Source organism: Echinops telfairi, unplaced genomic scaffold (genome assembly GCF_000313985.2).
Source record: "Echinops telfairi isolate 266 unplaced genomic scaffold, ASM31398v2 ScPeMD7_7458;HRSCAF=8496, whole genome shotgun sequence".
NCBI lineage: Eukaryota > Metazoa > Chordata > Mammalia > Afrosoricida > Tenrecidae > Echinops > Echinops telfairi.
The window spans coordinates 31,767,998-31,776,858 of record NW_022111358.1 but is presented as its reverse complement, the minus strand read 5'-3'; the positions used below and the strand labels follow the sequence as shown (position 1 = coordinate 31,776,858).

Genomic DNA, 8,861 nt, shown 5'->3' with positions numbered 1-8,861 from the left:
CCCTCCCTGCTTCAAGTGAGTCTGCTAACTACCCTGAGTAGATCAGGCGGCAGGGTGCCCCTTTACAGAAAGGGAAGTCACGAGCCCAGCGTGGGACTTGCCAAGGGCACACGAGTGGCCAAGAGTGCCCCAGAAGCTCCGTCTCGTCTCTCCAGTCCAGATCGGGTTCTGCGCATTTTGCTTCTCGATCCTCAACCCCCCTTTGATGGCTGTAGCCTGGAAGCGGCCAAATGGACACATAGCCCGTTGAGGTGGGGGTGAGGAATGTGTGCTCCAGGCTGGCCATTGGGGTCAGCTGAACACAGAGCAGCGGCGCAGTGGGGTCTGGGTAGCCACACCCGAATGGTTTGGGCAGTGTGTTTCTAGAGATTCACAGTCGAGAAAGGTCAGCACCAGACCCAGTGGTCTGTAGCTACTCGGCACACGCCCTGGCCTGTCCCAAGGGCATGAGCAGAGCCTGGTGTCGTGGCCAATGTGCCACAGGAGTGTGGACCTGGGCTCCTGGGTGGAGCCTCACAGTGGGTCTTCACAAGGAGTCTTCCTGGGCCTTCTTGACCCCAGCCTCTTTTCTTCCTTCCCAGTTTTGCCCCATGTCTGGCGGAAGACTCGAGCGTGGAGGTGAGGCTTAGATGGACGAGCACTTGCTTCAAAGCGAGCATAGAAGCGCCCATTGGCTCTCCTCTCTCACCTACGAGGCCAGCAGCGCGTGTGCACACACACGCTCACCCACTCTGGTGACGGTGACGTCACCTGGGCCTGCCTGCTGCATGCCCTGGACACCCCACTGGCTGGCTCGCTCTCTCAGCTGTTGCCGACTAGTCAGGGCGACACCTGTTCAGCGGGCTGTGCAGGGGCTGGGGGTGGAGGACATGTACCCCGCCGACCGCCAAGTGCTCGCTGCCACCCCCATGTCCTTTCCACTCACTCTAGGGCCACCAAACCCAACTCCATGGCATGCACAAGGGCCCCAAGGGATGCCAACTCCACCTGGAGGGTGAGCAGGCAGTGCCGGGAGTGCGTCTCCGCCTGCCCTCAGGAGTCCGCAGCGGGTCTTACACAAGGGTTTATTTCTTGGGGGGGGAGGTTAACTTGGGGGTGATTGCAGGACCACAAGGACTACTGATCTATCACGGACTGGGCAACAGCTCAAGCTACCATCCTCAGCACGACCCTCTGCTCTCGGGGAGCTGGGACCATAATGGCCAGCAGAGGGAGGGAGGACACCTGCTTCCCAGTCTGAGCATCGGCTCATTAGCAAGGTGACCCGATTTCCCCACCAGGGCTTTTCCTGGGGCTGCTGGGAGACATTTCACCAGCAGAGGGCTGTGTGTGTGGCCCCAAAGGAAGACGAGCAAGGCGAGCCCCTGGGACCACTCAGAGCATGGGCACCTCAGCCCATCAGACTGTCCAAGCATGGTGACTGGACCCAGCGACGACAGGACAGAAAATGTCAGCACACACCCAGGGATGGGGGAGCAAAAGGAGCCTGGCAGGAATCCCCACAACAGAGCTGTTAAAGGGGCGATTCACACACAAACCCAACAGCCTCTGACTCATCTCGGAGAGGGGTGGTGCCCTCTGAGGGTGGGGCTTCTCCAGGAGAGCGGGCACAAGTGGCCCTGGGCCTTAGGGGCTCCTGAACACCCTTCCTTCTCTGTGAAGGCCTAGTGGAGAGCGGAGAGGCCCACGTACCTGCTCTTGTCTTCAATCTTGAGGAACGGCACCTTCAGCCTGGCCACTGGAAGGAGAGGGGGCATACATTAGCTGGCTATCTGTCCGGTGCAGAATCTGTGCTGTCCCGGAGTGGAGGCTTGGCCAAAGCCTAAGAGCTTCCAGGCACTGTAAAGGTCCGTTGCCCAAGATATGCCATTCCCATCTTCTCTAACCCTGAGCCCCGGGACAGGAAAATACTCCACCCCTGGAGGAGAAGGTGCAAAGTGCCAGGGCCCTGGGCCTGGCTTTCCTGGGGGCTGAGGGCTGGAGACCTGGTGGTGGAGACCCACCAGCCTGGGGGATAACGAGGTGGGCCCATCAGCAGTGCACAGCCTCAGGATCAAGTTTCTAGAACGGCAGGCAGGCCTTCAGGCCCAATTCTCCAGGAGGGTTCTGGGTTTGGGGCGGGAGCTGATAGAAAGAGGGCTAACCGGGATTTCGAGATTCCAGTAGCAGAAAGGGAGAAAAATACCAAAGGGACGCCTGGTTTCTGAAAACAATCAGGTTTAGGAGAGCTGGAGAGACAGACCCCGCCGAGGGAACTCTGTGGATAGAGAGATGAGGTCTTTCCCAGGAGCTACTTGCACAAAGGAGGGTGGACTTCAGGCGTCAAGAAGCGCTTCTGGGGGGCCTGTGAGTGGGGTGACCCAGGTGGGCTGGGTGCCTACCAGACCTGACAGTCACCAACTCCGAGAGAGCTGGTGGCTCTTGGCCTGTGTGCAGCTGCCGCCAGTGCCCTGGAGAGAGAAGCAGCCTTTTCTCCGGGATCGGTAGCAGCTCCAATTAATTACTTTTTGGGGGGGATTTCTTGTCTTCCTAATTAACGATGACAGTGATTAAAATCAATTCCCCGGCAGACTCCCTTGCGTTTCGAGCAAGAGAGAGGCGCCAAGGGACTTTTCTTAGCTCCGCTTGGGCACGGGTAAACGCCACCGAGCAGTTCTGGGAGCCGCATCCAGGGGCGCAGTGCTCCCACGGTCCAAGAGCAGCCCCCGAGCCAGAGCCTGTCAATCTGTCATTTGTCAGTTGCAGGGAGCTTGGCATTTCTGAAATCGGTGCCCAGCTGTCACACTGCCCACCCCAAACTGTCCCTGCAAGGGAGGGAAGAGGATGCTTCCCCTTAACCCAGTCCCAGAAACAGCCAGAGGACACCCCCCACCCCAAGGGGGCCCTGGAGCCAAGGTGAAGCCCTTGGCCAGCAGCCCTGGCTGCTTGTGGACACGCCAGAAAGCTGGGGCCCAGGCCCTGGGAACACAAGGGGGCCCCACCACCTGGCCGCGTTGCTTCCTGCTGCAGAGAAGCGAGCAGCTGCCGCTCAGAGGGATGCGTTTAGGGAGGAGGGACTGCAATTACCCTGAGAAGCTGCCACACTGACCTTTCCGCCGTCTGGCCTCTGCTGCGGGACGCACTCCCTGGTCAGAAAGGGAAACGAGGGTAAGGACGGAAGGTGCCTGCAGGAAGTGGCTCGGCCACCGGCAGGCAGGCAACCGTGGAGGTACTCCAGTCTGCCGCAGAGTGAGAACTGGGGAAGACCCTGGCCTGGTGGGCACTGGATTGAGGGGAGCCCTCTTCTCTCACAAGAGGGGTCAGGGCTGAAAGTGGAGCCCGTGAGACCGAGGACAAGCAGCAGGGCAGTGCCCGCTATGGCAGCCTGTTTTCTTGGCACACCTCCAGGTTGGAGGATGGAGATGGGCCATCTGCTTCCCCAGGCCTGACCTTTGGCAGACGGATCCTGTCGGTCAAAACCAACACAAAAGCCAGGGCCAGGCGAAGGTGGTGTAAAAACCGAAATGAAACAATTGAAAAGTTAGCTATATGATAAGGAGCCCAGCCTCTGCTTAGGACAAATGACACCCAAGGGGCCTTCACAAATCCTCTGGGTCAGATCACACCCAGAACTCACTCTAAAAGGCTCCCAAACACAGTTCTACGGGGGATAAAAATAAAGGGCAAATGCTGGTCATTTGCATTAAAAAAACCAAACTCACTGCCCTTGAGTCCATGCCCATCCATGGTGACCCTACAGGACACTATGGCAATCATAGGACTGCCCCTGTGAGTTTCCAAGACTGTCACTCATTACAGGAGAAGTCTTGCCTTTCTCCCGTGGATCAGCTGATGGTTTTGAACTGCTGACGTTGGGGTTCACAGCCCAATTAATAACCACTCCACCACCAGCGCTCCCTTGAGCATTAAAGGGAGGGGCTCACGTGTATGAGTTAACTGAGAAAGCACTGCTTACTAGGGCTCGGGTTCATACACACAGGGAGAGATCTAGCCAACAAAATAGGTTTAAATATGTCTCTGTGAGCAGCGGGTGGTGGTAGAGAAGTTCTCAGTGACAACCTGTCCAAGTCTCACCCCGCCCCAGGCCACTGCCACTGCGTTGATTCTGACTCTCAGAGACCCTACATGAGTTTCTGAGCTGGCAAATCTTGAAGGGAACAGACAGGCTCAACTTTCTCCCTCTGAGCAACTGGAGGGTTTGACCTTGCGGTTAGCAAGCCAACCCTAACTTAAGCCACAGCGCCACCAGGGACCCTCTCTCTCATTAGGGTACCTTCAAAAAGTCTAATCAGAGCAGTGGTTTCCAAGGGGAGCTGCTGACCCCATTCAATTCCAGGCAGAGAGAGGTCAGCTCAGAAGGTTATAAAGAACGTCTCTGGGAATTCCATAGGGGTAACTTAGACAGAAGGAGCCCTGGGGGTGTACTGGTTACCCCTCAGGCTGCTAACCCCAACGTCAGCAGTTTGGATCCACCAGCCACCCCTCGGGAGAAAGATGAGGCAGGCTTCCTAGAGCTGTTAGGGTGTACAGTCTCGGAAACCCGCTGGGCTCCTTCTGCTCTGTCCTGCAGGGTGGAGTAGGAGGGGCTCAACTGCAGTGACTGAATCTTGAGATGTCCCTCAAGGGCACGGGGTAGTCACAGGAGCTGACTATGCAGAAATCTAAGAAACTGAAAACTACATTGGTGAGACAAAGAACCTGCTCATTCAGGGGCTGTTCCAGATGGATTTTGTTGGGAAACCACACCCCAGCCATGGCTAGCCCTGATCTTGCCCTGTTAGACTTTTGCATCCCAAAGTCCAAAAACATTGAAAAGGAACACAATTCAAGGCCCCCGAAGATGCTAAGACTGCTGTTTTAATGTGGGGTCGATCAAATCACACAGGCTTCTTGGAAGAGGGCTAGAAAGATGGCACCACCCTGAGCAGTGGATACACTAGGTAGAGGCGTATAAAAGCAATAGGAGCTTCACACGCTGCTGTTTTCCTTTAAAACAGGCTCTATGATTTTGAAGCAACACCCCTGTGTGCAGTCTTGGGAGGACATCTGAGAAAACTGTTAATGCTCTTTACCTCTGGGAAGAGGGGCAGGCACTGGGGGAGTGGGGAACAGGAAGATCTTTGTATGCTTTGAATTTTGAGCAATTCAAATCTACTCAGCTAAACCCAATACCATTGAGTCAATTTGGACTCACAGTGACCCTAGAGGTCATGGTAGCACTGCCCCTGTGGGTTTCCAAGATGTAAACTCATGAAGGGAGTAGAAAGCCTCGTCTTTCTCCCAAGGAGTGGCTGGTGGTTTCAAACCAATGACCTCGTGGTTAGCAGCCCCACACGTAACCACTACGCCAGCAGCAAACCTCCCAAGGCTCCTAAGGCAAGAGGTTGTGACCAGAGGGCAAAGTGGGAGGCTGAGGCCGAGCCCACCATCGGGCTTGGCTGTGGGGTGCTACTCCCACTGGGAGTCCTGTTCTAGGACGCAGACCGTGAGGCCGCCCGCAGTGCCTTACATCAGCCCAGGCATGACGCTGTGCTCCGGGGGTGGCATACAACGAGATCATAGCACCCTCATCCCACCCATGTCAGCTGCAGGTTAAGAAGGGCAGCCTGGCTTGCTCGTCATGAGTGCTTATGGACAGTGAACCACAGCCCCACCCCCACCCCCACCCCCCAGGGAGCGCAGGGAATAGAAAAAGGGCGACAGTAGGTGTGGACAGCAGAGATGAGGCAACTGAGAGGCTGCCCCCGTTGCACGACAGCCAGGGAGAAGGTTAGTCATGGGACTCTCAGAGTCGTCACACACCTCACTGAGAACCGTTTGCCTGGATTCAGCAGGTGACCTACCTCTGGCTTCTGTGCTTCCTGCTCCCTCACAGGCAGGGCGCCAGGAGACAGCTGCTGCAGGTGCAGCAGCATTTCTGTGAACAGAGCACACCATCAGAAGCCTCCCCTCCCTCCAGCACCGGCACAGTCCCTGCCTGGGGCCTGGCCTGCCACCTTCTGGTGACACGTCCCCTCTGTGCATCCTGACAACAGAGAATAGGGCTGGCCGGATGTCCTCTCCCTGGAACAGCACCTAAGCTGGTCACACTCTTTTGTGGCACAGATACGACTTAACAGTGGAACAGGAGGGGCCTTCTGGTTCACCAGCGAGCTGCTCCAGCAGAGTCCAAGCCAGGTGAGGCACTGGAGCATCCTTCTGGGGTGCGCCCTCCCACACAGGAAGGCAGCGTGCATGAGACCAGGTTAGCAGGCTGCTTTCCCAGGGAGATGGAGGTCCTAGGCCATGAGCTCCCGGTGCAGACCCACTATCTGCCCCAAATGCCTAGTTACTACTGGGCGGGTGGCACCCATCAGCACCTGTCTCAGTCCGTTCAGAGAACAGACTCCGAGTGCAGTGGAGCTGGGCTTTGGGGGTCAGGCATTGCCAGGGGAGTTAGACTGCTACACTAGTGCACACTGGTGACAAGCAGGTCACTGCACTGTGACGTAGCCCTGCTACTAACTTGGGACAAATCAGGGTCAGGACATGCTGGGTTGGGATGTAGGTCACCCCACTCATTCCTGGCCAGACCATGGACAATGAACTTAATCTCCCCGAGGCCCAATATCCTCATCTTGACAATGAGGGCAGGTTGGCGGGGAGGAATCAGTAGGCTAACTCCAGCCAAGAGTAAGGACCCACCCAATAAGTGGCTGTCGATATTACGCTGTTCCTTCTTAGTCAAATGAGGTCACCCCACACACTCCCCCGGCGCGTGAGGAGAGTTGTGCAGATGGAGGATCAGCAGCGGGTGCCAGGGGAGGTGGTGGCAAGGTCGCTGCCGCGCTCTCCCTGCCCTCCCCCACTCTGGACCAGCTCTTAGGGCAGCAGCTCCCCTCACCCCCTGGGAGCCCAGGGCAGACACAGTACCGTCCACGTGTAGAATCCGCACTCCCCAGGAGCGGGCATTGGCCAGGAGGCTGTTGCTGCCCCCACTGCCTCCTCGGCTGCTGCCCCCCTGGAAGAGGAAGCGACGTCAGGCAGGGCCCGAGGCTCCCAGAGGCCAGGGCACCCCGGGGGCGGGATGAGCGTGCAGTGCTGAGAGTCCCTCAGGATGCAAAGCTGCTCGCTGTCCAGGTGCTCCTGCCTGGCCACAGCGGACCAGAAGGTGCTGGGTGTGGGTGGGCCTCCGTGAGGATGGCACACGGTAAGGAGCAGTGACAGTCACCACCATCGCGGTGCCAATGCTGGCTACAGACTTGCCCTACAGCATAGCCCACACACCCATCTTGACGGGACCCCTTGAGCCCCTCTCCTCCGGCCCCCTAACTTGAACCGGCCCTGGAGTTGGGAAGATCAAGGAGGCCGATCCTGGCGTTGCCATGTCCTCTCTGGGGTCTGAACAAGTGACTCCACTCCCCTGGGACCCCCACACCTCACAGGGTGTGCTGTTCACTGCACTAGCTGGGAAGCTCCTCAGAGGAAACGCGGAGCCCTTCGCCCAGGGCTGCCGACAGATGTCCACTTCCAGCTCCCCCCACACCCCCGCCTCCCCTGCTTCTGCAAACCGCCCACCCCCCCACCTGGTTTCTGATGGCCTTCCGCAGCAGCTCCTTCCCTCGGCTCGTAGGCACCTGACAAGGAGAGCAGAGCCATGAGTGGGTGTACCCACCTGTGCTGGCGAGGACGCCGTGGGCAGTGAGAGTGGAGGGGTGGCCACAATGACGAGCCCAGGGAACTTGGGAAGCCAGGGAGACCCACCAGCCACCTGCGGTCTGGGAGGCCTGACCCTGGCAGAGACAGGAGGCACTCGGAATCCACCAGAAGTCAAGCTGCGCTCTGAGCAAGTGGCCTTGCTCTCGGTGGTGGGTAACCACAGCAGGTGCGTCCTTTAAAAAAGAGCTTTCTGTGCTCCTTAGAAGCACTGCCCTTAGCCACAATGCCAACGGTGCAGGTTTGGGGACATGTTCATGCTTGCCAAAGTAAAGCAAGACGAGGCATGTCCACACAGGGAAAAGGTTAGTGCATTCTGAGTCAAAGACATGACATCTGCAATGTCCACTCTTGACCCTTCACACGAGAGCAAGGCCCCAAAAGGCCAACTTCAGCAAATCCTGAGGGGCACAATAGTGACCCTCTTATTGTTTTGAAACTCTGGACTCTGCTGTTCCCTGTATGTGTTGCAGAAGAAAATCCACACTGCTGGGGTGTTCAGGGTCAGAGCTCTGAGACAATACTCTGAGTATCTGATTCGACCACGAGTTTAAATCCAACCACCTTAAGCTGAAAAGGAGTCCTTGAGGCTTACCCCCTCCTCTTGTTTACGGAATCACATCCCCAACCCCCACCCCGGTGGTCTGGCCCCTACCCAGGCTCTCACCGGGTCAGCAGCTTTTTCTGAGGCTGGGATGTGACTGCTTTGGCAGTGGAATTGGCCAAGGGCGGCGTCTCCTCCACTCTGGCCTCACTGGGGCTGGTTCGTAGTTCTCTGCCCTCGCCCTCTGCGGCCGGACACAAGTAGCTGACTTCTCTGCTCAGAAAGCCCTCCATGGCCTGAAACCAGAGCACAGCACTGGCTGAGAACCAAAAGGCAGATGCAGGGCTGTCGATACCAAGAGGCCGGGGATGCTGCCAGAAGCTAGGAACCAGCGTCTTTGAACAGAGCAGACCTGTCTCCAGAACTGTGCTCCTGACCCGAGAGCAAGGGCCATGGGCCTGGAGTTGTGTGGCTGCTTGGTACTGAAATACAGCAAAAGCACACGGAAGAAGTGGCCCGGCCTCGGGGTCAGGTGGCTAAGTCACCATTTCCCTGCGGGAGAGACACTGGGCCATTCAGATACATCTGTGATTTTGACCACACTGGGAAACGGAGTGTGAAC

At 57.4% G+C, this 8,861-nt stretch overlaps 1 protein-coding gene across 1 annotated transcript in view; it reads right to left on the bottom strand.

Annotated features, from left to right (window-relative positions):
• Positions 1 to 8,532, bottom strand: part of ADAM11 (ADAM metallopeptidase domain 11) — a 40,366-nt gene extending 31,834 nt beyond the window's left edge. Inside the window, exons 1-7 of the mRNA XM_045299466.1 lie at positions 8,363 to 8,532; positions 7,744 to 7,750; positions 7,566 to 7,616; positions 6,913 to 7,000; positions 5,844 to 5,917; positions 3,089 to 3,125; positions 1,693 to 1,738 (exon numbers count right to left, since the gene is read on the bottom strand). Coding sequence (XP_045155401.1) covers positions 1,693 to 1,738; positions 3,089 to 3,125; positions 5,844 to 5,917; positions 6,913 to 7,000; positions 7,566 to 7,616; positions 7,744 to 7,750; positions 8,363 to 8,532 — 473 coding nt within the window. The remainder of the gene's footprint in view (positions 1 to 1,692; positions 1,739 to 3,088; positions 3,126 to 5,843; positions 5,918 to 6,912; positions 7,001 to 7,565; positions 7,617 to 7,743; positions 7,751 to 8,362) is intronic.
• Between the last annotated feature and the right edge of the window lie 329 nt (positions 8,533 to 8,861).